Source organism: Staurois parvus, unplaced genomic scaffold (genome assembly GCF_062004578.1).
Source record: "Staurois parvus isolate SC_StPar_1 unplaced genomic scaffold, SC_StPar_1.0 ptg000357l, whole genome shotgun sequence".
NCBI lineage: Eukaryota > Metazoa > Chordata > Amphibia > Anura > Ranidae > Staurois > Staurois parvus.
In genome coordinates, this window is record NW_028318153.1 from 1,829,116 (window position 1) to 1,844,054 (window position 14,939).

At 42.7% G+C, this 14,939-nt stretch overlaps 1 protein-coding gene across 1 annotated transcript in view; it reads left to right on the forward strand.

The window, feature by feature from the left end:
• USH2A (usherin) overlaps nucleotides 1-14,939 on the forward strand; it is a 1,035,348-nt gene that overhangs the window by 446,273 nt on the left and 574,136 nt on the right. The window contains exon 30 of the mRNA XM_089684798.1: nucleotides 13,022-13,135. Coding sequence (XP_089540924.1) covers nucleotides 13,022-13,135 — 114 coding nt within the window. The remainder of the gene's footprint in view (nucleotides 1-13,021; nucleotides 13,136-14,939) is intronic.

The window sequence follows — 14,939 nt, forward strand, 5'->3', positions numbered from 1 at the left end:
AGTGCTCCAATCTGTCAGTTCAGTTGCAATACAAGTGCCAACTTTTCTTAAAGTGTTACTAAACCCACAACAGTAACATCAGCCTGTATATGCAGTAAAGCATGCTTGTTATAGTCACTAGGTAACCTTAGGGGTTAATCCTCCACATTGTGTAAAAAAGATGTTGGATCCTGTCTTCTCTGATCCTCCCCTTCTTCCACAGTCCCCAACACATCTGCTGATAGAACAGAGCTCTAGGAGGCACTCTGCACATGCTCAGTTTGATGTGTATTGCTAGAGAGGTTTTTTTTTGGGGGGAGGGAGAGTGTATGTGATTGGCACAGGGCCAATCAGCACTGTCCAGACAGAGGGTCAGGGGCCATGCAGCCTCATAGGACAGTGAAAATAAAAACTCCTCCTACAGGCTTTAATCATGCTCAGGCGGACACTGCCACAAGATTGCTATATACTGCTGATAAGAAAATGTATTTAGTAGTTTATATATTCTAACATAATTAAATTTTTCATGTTCAGTGTACTGTAGAAGACCAGAATTAGTGAATGCAGAGCTCTGAGTTTAGTAACACTTTAATGCTGGCATTTTTGGCACTGGGGGCTCTGCTATGCACCAGAAGGGTTACTTTATTTTTTGCATCCTGCAACAGTTTTACCTTTTGCTGAATTTTATATAATTCATTCTAGTCAGAATTACTAAGCTTATCAAAATGCTTCTAGATGAGACTGCAACCCTGTTATCATAGGATTATTTTCTGAGCAACTTTCCTTTATAAGGCAACAGAAGCAACAGAGTGTATAACCCAAAGAATGCATAGCATACATGTTCACGGTTTCAAATTCAGGGTCTTATAAGAATATTCACAACTATGGCCCCATTTAAACTTGAAATTAGGGCTCTAGTGCAAAATTCGTCAGGAAGAGGCCAGAATAACAGGTGCTTGCGAATAGCTGTATATAGCTGTACGGATATAATCAGACATCAACCAATTACTTGCGATTAAGGATAGATGTTCATCCCTCAACCTACTGTCTCTATAGAGAAACAATCATTAGACGTGCGTTTTGCTTTGTTACGATTCACTTTTCGGATGTAAACTAATTTCCAAATGGGCATAGTGACAAATGTCAACGAATCCGAAAAAGGTTATAATGAAATTAACTAATGCATTTGTTTCATTCGGATAACATCACATGATGTGATAGTAGTTTGATCATGAGGAAATTAATTCAATTTTCGAATTCCTTCAATAATTCAGATTTGGAAAAAAAAATTGTTAATTCCGATGCACATGGCACCTATCGATATTGTATAGTCAGCTCATCATTTCTCTTGGTGTGTTGGACTAGCGTCCGAAAATATTGAATGCTTCCAATTTGAATCCGTCCAGTTTGATGATATATATCAAATATAATACAATCTTCCATGGAAACTGCTAAAGTTTTTGAATCCACCTGGACCAACAAAGATACAAAACAAATTCCAATAATGAATTGGTTCAGCAAAGCGAATACGATGAAACAGAATTCTTCAATGAACGAACGCATATGAAACTATACAAAAATTTCTGGAGTGCACATGCTTAATAATTATCTGTTCCTAACCACAGGTAATCAGTGAATGTCCAAATCCGCTGATTCTTGTTTCTGCAATTTGCACCATATCCCTGATCACAAGTGTGAATGGGGTCAATGGGATTTGACTGTTTGGACAGCCAGGTGCAGATATAAATCAGGATAAAAATTAGGTTCACTTTGCAACTAGGTTATGTACCCTGAGTCAGATAAAATGCAGATGTCTGAACGGTGTATAACTTATATTTTTACATTCTTAGTGTAACTATAAAAAGGGAATGATTAATGCCCATCCAGCTGACTTGGTAGCAGAGGCGGACTGACAACTCATGGGGCCCCCAGGCAATAGGGGATCATGGGGCCCCTGTGTCCTTGCCCAAACTCAAAAAAGCCTATGAAAAAGGTACCAGGGGCATCTCATGGGGCCCCCTACTGACCCCGGGCCCTCGGGCAGTGCCTGAGTTTCCAAATGGTCAGTCTGCCCCTGCTTGGTAGGCAGAAGTGATGATTGTAATGATTTTGCTACTGCACATACTCTGGCTCTCCCACCCCAACATAGTTTACGGCACTGTGATTTTTTTTAGGTCAGTGTCTATTAAAACAATCCTGATATAGAGATTGTCTGAGCACAGCAGTAGAGAGCGTCTGATACATCAGTAGAGAGTGTCTGAGTGCAGTATGAAAATGCATATCTAAACTGATGGCATGGTGACTGGATTATGTATGTTCAACCTCTATCTGATGTTGTCAATAGCCAGTTTCATAGCATAATTTGGAAAAAAAAAGCACATCTGTTTAGTTTACCAATAGCTAATAAAGAATTTGACAAAGAAGATGTCTGTAGAGCAGAGAATAGTGATGGGAGCGGAATACAGACATGGGGGGGTTTTATTATTATTATTATATGGTATTTATATAGTGCCAAAGGGTTTGCTCAGCGCTGTACAATAGCAAGGGGGACAGAACATGAGACAAGACAGAAACAATACAATACATGAGGGGTTCAAGGGCCCTGCTCTTTCGAGCTTACAATCTAGGAGGGAGGGGAAAGTGGTACAAGAGGAAATAGCTGTGGGGGATGGAGTGGTGGGAGGAGTGGTTATGGGGAGCTTTGAGGAGCAAATCAGAAAAGGGGCAGGGACTTGGTTCTGTGATTTTATTAAGAGGTTATTAACTTGAATAGGGTTGAGGGGTGTATGGGATGCCCAAGGAAACTGAAAACTTGAGGACAAACTCCTTAGTAACTATGTACAGATGTGGACAAAAAAAAAAGTCTCTCCTTTAAGAGCATTCCAGCTCTCTGGTGTACCTCCGCAGACCCCATATGAATTCTCCACTTCACCCAGCTGCCTGTGGGCATTCCCTGGGCAAAGGGGTCCACAAACTGCCAGGTTAACACAGCAGTCCCAGATGGGAAGGTAGTTGAGTTTTCCACCTGACTGCCCTCTCCCCTTATTCGGCCCAGGGAATGTAAGAGTACTCACACTGTCCTCTCCTGATAGCTTAATTGGTTGGTGGCTGCCTTCAGGCTTTTTTGTGGGACTGGCTCCTTCCTTGCTGTTCAGGATGTCCTCCCTAGGAGACGGTGGCACAGTGGAGATCCTCTTCTCCAGAAACTGTCTGTAAATAGGCCCTCTCCCTGGGCCCCTTCCCAGGCTCCACACTCCAGCCTCTTACTTTATCTTCCACCCGACACTACTCCCTTCCACCCAGGCTCTGCGATACTTAAGGGTTGCCTTAGTCACAATGCCCAGCTTCCTGCCAGAGGATCGGCCAAGGACCCTCAAGTATGCAGATCCGAGATTTCTCCACTCCTCCAGAAAACTCTCAGGATTCTTGGAGGGGTGGGAGGGCTCCAGAGTCTCTGATCTTCAGAACCTTCCTAGCCTGTCCTGAGGTAACCTCTCTACCTCACTCCAAGGCTGACTCATCCCAAGCTGCTACTCAGCCTCTGCCTAAAAAGAGAAAACAACAAAACCTACCTAGTTAAACTAGAGGGCATTACAAATGTACAATATGAAATTAAATTTTTCTGTTATTTTGGCTTTTGTGGACTTATAATCTGGACACCTGTGGGTAAATCCAACAACAAAACTAAATAGCATTTTGAAGCAGAAGCCTCAAAGGTGATACTCTAGCTCAGGCAGTTTTTAGTCACCATCTTTTTCTGCAGGCTCATGTTAGTAAGCTTTACAGATCAAAGGTAGCTTTGCTTATAAAGGAAATGTTTTTTTTTCTGCAAGTAAACTGCACGTCAAAACTGATTCCCCGATAAAAATCAAAAGCAGCCATGAAGCAGGCTGATGCAGTTTAGTGGGGCTTCACATGCAGGTTAAAAGGAGGTCAACTGCAGGTTAAAAGCATCTACTGTATCTCAGTAATCTCAGAAGTATCTCAAACTGATCCAATGCAAGCAAAATGCTCAAAGTAACCTGCAGTCGCCAATTGATGCAAGCCCAAAGCCAGTCAACTTAGGCCCTAATACAAAAGGGGACACAAGGATTTAGACTACAAGAAAAGGATGTAGTCTATATGGAAAAGCTATTCATGTTTACTTGCATGATATTTCAATACAATGCAAAAGGCAGTGAGTTTAGGAACTCCTTTTAAAAGACTTAGGGATTGATTTACTAATGCAGGCCATAGACGGGTCGAAAATCGGCCGATTCTTCGGCCAAAAATAAAATCGGACGATTTTCGGATCGTTAGTGGGCGATTTGGTCGGCCGTTTTTCGGTATTTTGGCCGTTTTTGTTTTTCGGTAAAGTTGGAAAAAAATCGGCCAATTTTGCCGATCGGCCGATTTTCGCGGCAATTAGTGGGCAAATCGGCCGATTTTTTACCGATAAAAAATCTGCGCATGAGCAGTGACCTGCAAGAGGAAGACAAAAAGAAGAAAAAGAAGAAGAGGAAGAGGATGAAGAAGAGGATGAAGAAGAAGAAGAGGAAGAAGAGGATGAAGAAGAAGAAGAGGATGAGGATGAGGATGAAGAAGAAGAAGAAGAAGAGGATGAAGAAGAGGATGAAGAAGAAGAAGATGAGGATGAAGAAGAAGAGGAAGAAGAGGATGAGGATGATGATGAAGAAGAAGAGGATGAGGAAGAAGAAGAGGATGAGGATGAAGAAGAGGAAGAAGAAGAAGAGGATGAGGATGAAGAAGAAGAAGAAGAAGAGGAGGAGGAGGAGGAGGATGATGAAGAAGAAGAGGATGAGGATGAAGAAGAAGAAGAAGAGGATGAGGATGAAGAAAAAGAAGAAGAAGAAGATGAGGATGAAGAAGAAGATGAGGATGATGAAGAAGAAGAGGATGAGGATGAAGAAGAAGAAGAAGAAGAGGATGAGGATGACGATGATGAAGAAGAAGAGGATGAGGATGAGGAAGAAGAAGCGGATGAGGAAGAAGAAGAAGAAGAAGAAGAAGAAGGAGGAGGAGGAGGAGGAGGATGAAGAAGAAGAGGATGAGGATGAAGAAGAAGAAGAAGAAGAAGAGGATGAGTATGAAGAAGAAGAGGATGGGGATGAAGAAGAGGATGAGGATGAAGATGATGAAGAAGAAGAAGAGGATGAGGATGAAGAAGAAGAAGAGGATGAGGATGAAGAAGAAGAAGAAGAGGATGAAGAAGAAGAAGAGGATGAGGATGAAGAAGAAGAAGAAGAAGAAGAAGAAGAGGATGAGGATGAAGAAGAAGAATAATAATAAGAAGAAGAAGTAGGATGAAAATAAGAAGAATTCCAGTCCAGCAAAAAGTGTCTCTGCAGAGAGCTCCGCTATTTCTGACAGTTCTCTGACAGTTCTTTGACATTTACAGCGGTTGAAACATTGTATCTATTTGTTTCCGAATAAAAACATCTGTATCCTAAATGGAAACAAATAGATACAATGTTTCAACCGCTGTAAATGTGAAGGAACTGTCAGAGAACTGTCAGAAATAGCGGAGCTCTCTGCAGAGACACTTTTTGCTGGACTGGAATTCTTCTTATTTTTTTTACCATTGATGGTAACATCGGCCGCTTGAACGACCGAATTTTCGTTTTTTAAAAGAAAAATCTGCCGTTTTTCTCCCCATCTATGGCCTGCATAAATCTGGAGAGTGCAAAATCTGGTGCAGTTCTGCATAGAAACCAATCAGCTTCCAGGTTTTATTGTCAAAGCTTAATTGAACAAGCTGAAGTTAGAAGCTTGGCTACCATGCACAGCTGTACCAGATTTAGCTCTCTCTAGTTTTAGTAAATCAACCTCTTAGGCTGGCCATACACTATACAATTTTCTGTCCAATTTCTGCCCAATTTCCTTTAGATTTACCTTCAACTGTGTAGTGCAAGGGCCTGCCTAATTGGATACATCTGTAAGTGTTGTTTGGGTTTGCCCTCATATTATATGGTTTTTGGTAAATCTAAAGCAAAAATCTCAAGAAAATTGTATAGTGTATGGCCAGCTTTAGTCTACACACAACTGACATCTTGGTTATGGAGGGATGCTGGTGGGCTGAATCACCCGTTGGTTTCTTCTATTTTTCTGTATTTCTAATAGCTAGTTATTCTTCCATGTGTGCCTATATCTGCTTCTGCCTTACAGTTAGCCTTACCCTCTGTTCTATTTAAAATACACTGACATACTTTCCTAGACCCATCCTTTGCAGCCAGTGAGAGTACTTGTTGATTTTAATATTAGTAGATTTCTGGTCATCTGCTGAAGTTTCAGCCTTGCTGCTGTCAGTAGTAGTTTGAGATATCTATTCTCAGGATAAGCGAGATTTTGGCTTTATAGTCCAAATGTGGTATGTAGACTTATCTTGAAAAGTCAGACACGTGGCATGTGTCCTCCCTTACATGGATCAACTCTTTGTCATTAGGTGGTTAATTGCACCCTAACAGTGCAGAAAGATGAATTCCTTCAGTTCTTATTATGCATGAAATAATCTGAAGTGGATGTTGGATCTTCAGTAGATGTAAAATCTTATTTAAGGTGATAAGTTCCTATTGTAACTCCCTTGTAGTGTTGGAGGTATGGATGCCTACATTATTTTTAATAGGATGTTTATTCTAAAAGGAAAATGAAAGTACATTACAGCTGAAACACAATGTGATTGTTTTCACAACATCCAATATACAAAAAGAGGGAAGAGGAAAAAAAAACACACAGTAGTTATGAAGTAATGACCTAACAGTACCGCATCTGAGTCAGTTCGAGGGTGAGACCAAGGGTGTAGGGAACCCATCAAAAACAGACAGCTGAAAAATTAAGGGAAGGGGGAAACAAGGGGAAGGGTGGAGGGGAGGTGGGCAAAAGAACATGAAGAAGGGAGGAGCAAGGCAGAGGGGAGGGAGAGAGAGAAAAGGAGATGCTGCCATAAACCCCCTCTTAAAGATAAAACCAGAGGGCAGTGAGGCAAATGTTCCCATTGTAGACCCTTAGCAAGATGTCCAGGGGAGCTATACCTTGTCGTATTTCCAGGGATAGCCCCTACACTGGAAGGCTTGGGGGCATGGCTAGCCATGGGGGTGAGTGAACACGGATAACTTCAGCTCCCGGCCCATGATATCTTCTAACAGTGGACTTTACCTGTTCCATACTGGCTCCATCCCCTTCTACAGATGCATAAGCAGTGCAAATTCCACACCACCTCCAGGGACCACTCGACAACAGGTTTGAACCGTTTTTTCGCCCTTGGAACATGCTTATGGGACCTTTTCAGTTACGAACGTCTCAGTGTTACCTCGGGTCACCATGACCTCTACTGCTTCTTTCCCACCAATTGGCCCTGCTCTCACTTGAGAGGCAGTCGAGTGAGCAAGTGTTGACTCATTGTATATTGTAAGTGGAGTGGTTTATGACACCGGCCCCAGTGTTTTCTTCACCGGATCCCTTTCAATAACCACACACACCTTCCTTTCCTACTTTACTTCTGATTTCCCATTTCCTTCCTCTTTTTTCCCCTTCTGTCTATTTTTCTTCTCTCTTCCTCCCTCTCTGTTCCTCCTTCCCCCCTCCTCTCCCTTCCACATCCTATTTGTGGGGGACTTGAGTCTTGACTTTAAATCCGTAAACATGCTGAATGTTAAAGTCTGGTCCATCAATGCCAAAGGGCTGAATATCCCTGAGAAGAGATCTCAAATGTTGAGTGAGCTCGTACCAATGTGGCCTTTTTTCAAGAGACCCACTTTAAGGAAACCAAGTTGCCCAAATTTGGGAATGCCCGGTATCCTTTTGCATAGCACAGCTGCTCTCCAGACTATAAAATAGAGGGGGGTCAGTATTTTGATTTTCAAAACTGTGCCTGGAGTTGCACCGACACTCTGAGAGACCAAGGTAGATACCTCTTCTTTAAGGGCACTATTTATGGTCGCCCGGTAACTCTAGCAATTTTCTACGCACCCAACGTGGATCAGGTGGGCTTTCTTGTCTTGAGAAACTGTCGGCCTTTGGTAAGGGAGTTTGAATAGTAGGGGGGGACCTGAACGTGGCCTTGGACCCTCTACTGGATGTGTCTAGAGCAGGGGTCTCCAAACTATGTTCCTCTAGGTGTTGAGGAACTGCAAGTCCCATGAGGCCTTGCAAAACTCTGACAGCCACAGGCAAGACTCCCAGAGGCAGAGACATGTTGGGACTTGTAGTACTTCAACAGCTGGAGGGCCATAATTTGGAGACCCCTGGTCTAGACGGTCCTCTCACATGTCTTACGTGGCCCTCCGGAGAATAAAAAGACCCTCTCTGGGGAAACCTTGTTGGATGTACGGCATCTCCAACATCCCGATTCACGGGATTATAGACTTTATTCTGCCTTGCATGGTTTGTATTCATATCTAGATTACTTCTTCTTATGTCAGACTGCCCTTCCCTTGCTAATAGTAGGGGGATCGGCTTCCAAATGATTTCTGACCATGCATCGGTCACTCTGACTCTGATGTTAGAGGAGGATGTGAGACATTCTGCACTGTGGAGGTTGAATTAAAGCTTGCTTCAACAACCACAATATGTAGCGTGCCTTGAGAAGGACATTTTTACAATTTACTTAGTAATGGTGTTCCAACCGATCCCCAGACTTGATCTTCAACCAGGGGCAGACTTACAACTCCTGGGGCCCCCAGGCAATAGGGGATCATGGGGCCCCTGTGTCCTTGCCCAAACTCAAAAAAGCCTATGAAAAAGGTACCAGTGGCATCTCATAGGGCCCCCTACTGACCCCGGGCCCTTGGGCAGTGCCCAAGTTTCCAAATGGTCAGTCCGCCCCTGTCTTCAACTATAGATGCCTATCTTTGACATTCGGGCATACCTAGACTGTCCGCAGCAGAGAGGAAATAAATGGAGGCTCCCATTACAGATTAGAAGAGGTTCTAATGGTGATGCAGGGGATGGAGATGAACTGGCCTGGAAGGCTTCCCCTTTCTCTACTACCGGATCTTCTCTGCCCATTTAGTACCTAAATTGGTGAAGTCATGTAACTCCCTGTTGGACGGGGAGGTTTTGCCCGTATCCACTCTTGCCGCAAATCTTGATTCCTAAGGAGGGCAGGGATGGTTCAGACTGCGCAAATTATCATCCCATCTCCTTGTTAAACGTAGACCTCAAGGTCTTTATGAAGATCCTAACCAATAGGTTCATATTGCACTTGCCCACCTTGGTTCATAATGAAGTAGGCTTTATTCCAAACAGGGAGGCGAGGGACAACACCACCAGAGCCCTTAACTTGTTTCATTTGGCCTGATATAGACACATCCCCACCTTATTGCTGTCAGCAGACGTGGAGAAGGCTTTTGATCAGGTCAACTGGCTTTTCCTTAGACGTACCTTGAGACATATCTGTTTTCTGAGATCATGTGTGCAAATGGGTGGACACAATTTATTCACACAAAACAATGACTGTAAGAGCTAATGAAGCTATGTTTTCCACATTCTCGCTGAGTAACAGCACTAGAGAAGGGTGTCCTCTGTCACCCCTGATCTTCAGTTTGATCTTGGAGCCTTTACCCTGTAGAATCAGGGCCCACCTGGACATCAGGGGCCTACAGGCCGGGGACATTCAGCACAAGGTAGCGGCTTATGCTGACAATCTTCTTTTCTTTATCACACGACCAGGCATAACTATTCCCAACCTCCTCCAAGGGCTGTGCTGAAGAGTGAAAAAAAGTTTTTAAATGGAACATAAGTAAGATAGTACATTGGAAGGGTCGGATCTATGGCTGATTCCCATGATGATGTCACAGGAGGGTCCCTGGAGTTCCACTTTAATAGAATCTCTTTTTTGGCATAATAATTGGCAACAATTTAAATTGGTGGGTCCAATGCTTACATCATTAATTGAGGATTGGAGGATTGAGGATTGTTCTTGGCTCCGCCTAAGTCTTTAATGAACCTTTAAAAGGAGGAGAAGGGGGGAAGGAGAATTGATGTTACTCCATACATACCGTGAACCCACTGTTGCCAATTTTCCGTGGATATTGTAATGTAATTTTGCTACAACCAGATTAACATCATGTGCAGTGTCTAGGTAGCTAAGATCTGGAAGATGTGGGTTTTCTTTGGAAATTTCAAGCTCAAGAATAGGATTGCTTCATTCCTGAAACTCCTGGTTGGGTCTGTTGGACAATCTATGACAGTTCTGTAATCCTTTGATTAATTCTTCGTGCACACTGGCTAAACAAAATGCTGCTCCTAGAGGAATGTAGCTTTTTGTCTGTAGAAGCAACTAATGTTATCATATGTGTCCATGCACATTAGGTATTCTAGAGGCGTTTTTTCAGCTCAGCATTTAAAGGCAGAAAAAAAAACCTTCTGTTTTGCATTTTTTAGAGCATTTTTTACTGGCAGAAAAAAACTCTAAAAGCTAGTACAAAAAATACTCTTATACTGAAACATCATAATTTTGTAAGTATTCTCTCTCTTCGCATAATCCCAGATTTTAGGTCTCTTAACACAGTGCAGTGACTGAGGATTTAAGCATGTGATAAGCAGATCAAATTTTTTCATAGGTGTGATGCTAAGGTTCTGGACTAATGACTTGAATATGTATCTCCAGCTTTTGTAGATCTCTGAACTATTATCAAACTCCATAAGACCAGTGTTAATTTGTTCCCTGTAGCTCATGTCCTGACAGATGCTCCTTCACCATTGCTGGTAGTGGTATTTGATACCTGATGTTTAGGTTTTGGAGGAGAGAATGCATTAGTGAACATCTTTAATCCATGTAAATGCTTGACATCTGAATTTCTTGTGGTGTGGATCTCAAGAACCGAGTGGCCAGTCCCAGGAGGTTTGAAGGTGATTTGGTGAGCTGTGCTCAAGAGGGTCTGCATGACACATGAGTTGCAGTATGGGGTGCTATTAACTTAGGAGAAAGAGCAGAGTGACCCGTGTGGATGATTGCTGCAGCATGTACTGTGGGTTGGTGTACAACATTTGAAATGTCCTGTGCAATTGTGGTGACATTGTTGTAGCTTAGGATAAATGGCAAAATTCATCTTGCAGTGTAACCAGATGCAATAACATAGTATGATTGACTTCTTCTTCCGCAGCTTGCCCTAATACTCTTAGTTCAGCTTTAGCTCTGAAGGACTTCCAACTCGGCTTCAGCTTTGGTCTGCAGTATCTTTGCCTCTGCCTGTGCTTGCACATGATGGCAGTCATGTAACCCAATGCCTAGACATTGGTTACATGATACCACTCAAATGGACTTAGGTATTTTTAGGTTTAGGTGATATTTAAGCACAGTCAACCTGTCACTGACTCCTTACAGTCACTGATCCTTTACTTTGGCTGAAACCATGTGACATTTGGTTCCATGACTAGCACCAGAAAGAACATAGGGCAGTAGTTTGGCATCATAATTTACTTTCCATTAGCATACTGGTACAGAACAACCAAGCTATGGGGCCAGTGCTATTATAGTAAAGGTCAAATATTACAGTGTTATTTTTTAACATAAGAGCTATAAAAAGTGTATTTAAGGATTAAAAAGCTATTGCTTATCAAACAGAAATATTTGCTGCTATTAAAGTCTCACATTGACTGGCCAGGAACCTCACCATTGACATCACCAATCTATGTTGTCAATCATCTATTCTATTGAAGTTTTTCTTTCACTTTATTCAATGTAGTCAGGGCCTTGGATAAGAGGGTACCACAAGTCCTCCTGAATGGGGCCCAGGCCAGCAGGGGGCCCAAGTAGCTGGGTGAATCAGATGTTGGCAGGGTGGATGAACAGCATGGTGATGGGGGGGGGGGATTTTCTGGAACTCACCTCCTGTATGGCTCTCTCTGCAGCAGCAGAAAGCTGGGTTCTTCTCCTCTCTCTCCCACTGGCTTCCAGCTGCTGCAAAGGGGATTGGCTCCAGTAATTGCCCCCCCCCCCGCACCCATCACCCTCTCTGTGCACCATAAGTCTCCCCCTGCTGCCCAGGCTCCCTTGTGTGCCTCTAACCTTGTGGTGCTGCCAGTTTCCCTCTTCTCCTTTCCACCAGCAGCTGCAAGCACACAATAGGATCCTTCAGAATGGAGAGTGGGGTAAATGTCACATTTACCAGCCCCTTCCTTTCCTGAATGAACACAATGAGTACTTGGTACTGATCACTCATTGTGTTCATTCATAACTGAAGCATAGTAAACTGTGTCTTTTTTTTAGGGGGGGGGGCCTGTCAGGTTGGCTGTATGGGAGTCCGTGGTTTCTACCAGCAGTCAGTATGTAATCATCTTATCTGTATATGTTCCGAACATCCTCTGAATATGAAATTATTATTGAGAGAATGATTATTGTTTCTGAAAGTCTTGCGCATGTGGTACTGTCCTTTTTTTCTGTAAGAGCTCCATTTAGTCTGGTGATTACCATTTATGTTGTAAACAGTTCCAAGGGTAGTCACGGCACTCTAGGTTTGAAGTAAATGCCCAGGTGCTCACCCACAAAGAAATCCATATAAATCCAGAACTGGTTTAGAGGCACTCACGGGTCTTGCATAAGAAGAAGATCAAAAACAGCAGTGTTTTTATTGTCAACATTTTGTTGAAACTCAATCCATCTTTCTCAAGAGGAAAGAAAGGTCTGGACTAAAAGATGGACTAAGCTTCATCGAAACATTGACAATAAATACTGATCTTCTTCCCCTGCAAGAACTGTTAGTGCCTCTAAACCTATTTTGAATTTATGTTGTATGGTAGTGGTGGTAACCTTTTAGAACAATCAGATTCTGGAATAAATGTATAAATTATGTCCTGTTTATATGCTGTGGACTTCCAAGTGTGTTGATCTTGGGCTACATTATGTACTTATGGTACACTTATACAATTGAGGTCATAGCGATACATCTAAAGTCATGGGTGGAAGCACAACAGAAGTGATCTGTGGTCCTGTAACTGCTGCCAGCTCATGGACACCAGTGGCTCTCAGGCTCAACCAGGTAGATGTATGCTCTTAAGAAATTTTGTTCATTGGCCTGATCTCATTGATCTTCTTTCTTTGCAGGCACCCTGACAGGCTTGCTGCCCTTTACAAAGTACGCGGTAACATTATCCGCATGCACTTTACCCGGCTGCAGCGTGATCTCCCATGTTGTGAACGTCACCACTCGGGAAGAAGGTAAAGCAATTCCAGAGGTCTTGACTTCCTCATCTTAGTCATGAATAATAAAACAGAGGGATCTGAACACTGCCGAGCCATTTGCTGCAAAACCAAGAACCTAATTTGATGACAAAGTGCATTGCCAGAGTGTAATTGCTTCATTTTTTTGGGGGGTGCTAGAATGAATCAAACTCCATACCCTTTAATGACATGCATCTTTAATAGCTGTAATGCAGATTAATGGGCTTTTTAATTGCTGTTACATTGTTCATGCAAGAGCCTTGTCATTAATACGAAGCATCTGAAAGATTAATGAAAGCTTCCTCATTTTACTGTGGCTCGCAAGTAAATCTAGAGACAGTCTGACTAAAAAGAATTGATTGTATGGCACAGTATGAAATCGAGAATCAAACGGACGCTTTCTATGGTCTCTTTTAATGGCTAAAGACCAGTACAGGCAACAATTATTTCAACTTAGTAGCGATACCAAATGCCAATTGGAAGCCATATTAATCATGTTGGCGTGTGTACCATTAATCAGATCCTTGGGCTTCTAATGTAATGCCTGAAATGATTGTTGCAGTTTAAGGAAGAATTTTGGTCTCAGCAGAAACTGTTCTGAAGTTTCCCTTTCTATATCTGTTGAGCAGTGATGGGCTGAACACCCCCGTGTTCGGTTAAAGAATGTTCGACCCCAAACTTTGAACTCAATACAAGTCTATGGGACTCGAAATTGAAAATTCAAAAGTGCCCATTTTAAAGACTTATATGCAAGTTATTGGTCATAAAAGGGGTATGGGGACTTGAGTACTGCCCTGAGGGACATGAATCAATGGAAACATTTTTTTCAAAAGTACCATTTTTAAAGGGGCAGTCATTTTTCGCTGATTAAAGTAAATTAAAAAAAATAATAAAAAATTCCTTTACATATCATGCCTGGGGGGTCCCTTTAAACTACCTGAAAAGTTGCACATCTGTACAATGTATAGAATCTGCTGCAGCAGGACTTACATTTTTTTTTTACATTAAAAAAACAGTTTGGGGTCCCCCCCAATCCATACTAGACCCTTTAGGTCTGGTGGGAAGGTTAGGAGGGACACCACAGTAAACATTTTTTTTTTAAAGTGCATGGATATTCCCCTAAAAGGCCCTTTAGGTCCCCCCTAAATTCCTACAAGACCCTTGATCCAAGCACAGGCCTGGCAGGGCATTTAAGGGGAGGACGATTGAGCGCCCCCTCCCTGCAGCTTACCAGGCCATGTGCCCTCGACATGAGGATTATGTCCCCAATGGCCTCTCACCCACAGCCCTGGCCCGGTGGTTACGGGGGGTGTGCGGGCAGAGGGGCTCATTAGCATCAGGGTGCCCCTTTAACTAAGGGGGCACCCAGATTCGCTCTCCCCCGTGAATGATTAATGAGTACCCATTCACTAAAGGGTTAAATTTAGAAACAATAAAGACACCAGGCTTTTGAAAAATTCATTTAATTGAACAAAAAAAAACAGTTTTTGACAAATCCTTTAATGAAAAAAAAAAGCCCATAAAATGGTTCCATCTTTGTAGTCCATTGTCAATCACAGTGTCAAATGTTGTCATGATGACACTGACTTGCTGAAATAGAAATAAAAAACAATGCCTGCTGACCAGTCCGCACACGCCAAGCACTTTCAGCAATCTGACATTTGCCAATCAGATATAAACAATTGAACAGAGCTAGTGTTGCTGGTCAGATGTAAACAATTGGACCGAGCTAGTGGTGACGTCACCGCTAGCTTCATCCAGTTGTGCTGTGATTGGCCAAAGCATTGCACCTGACCTGTGG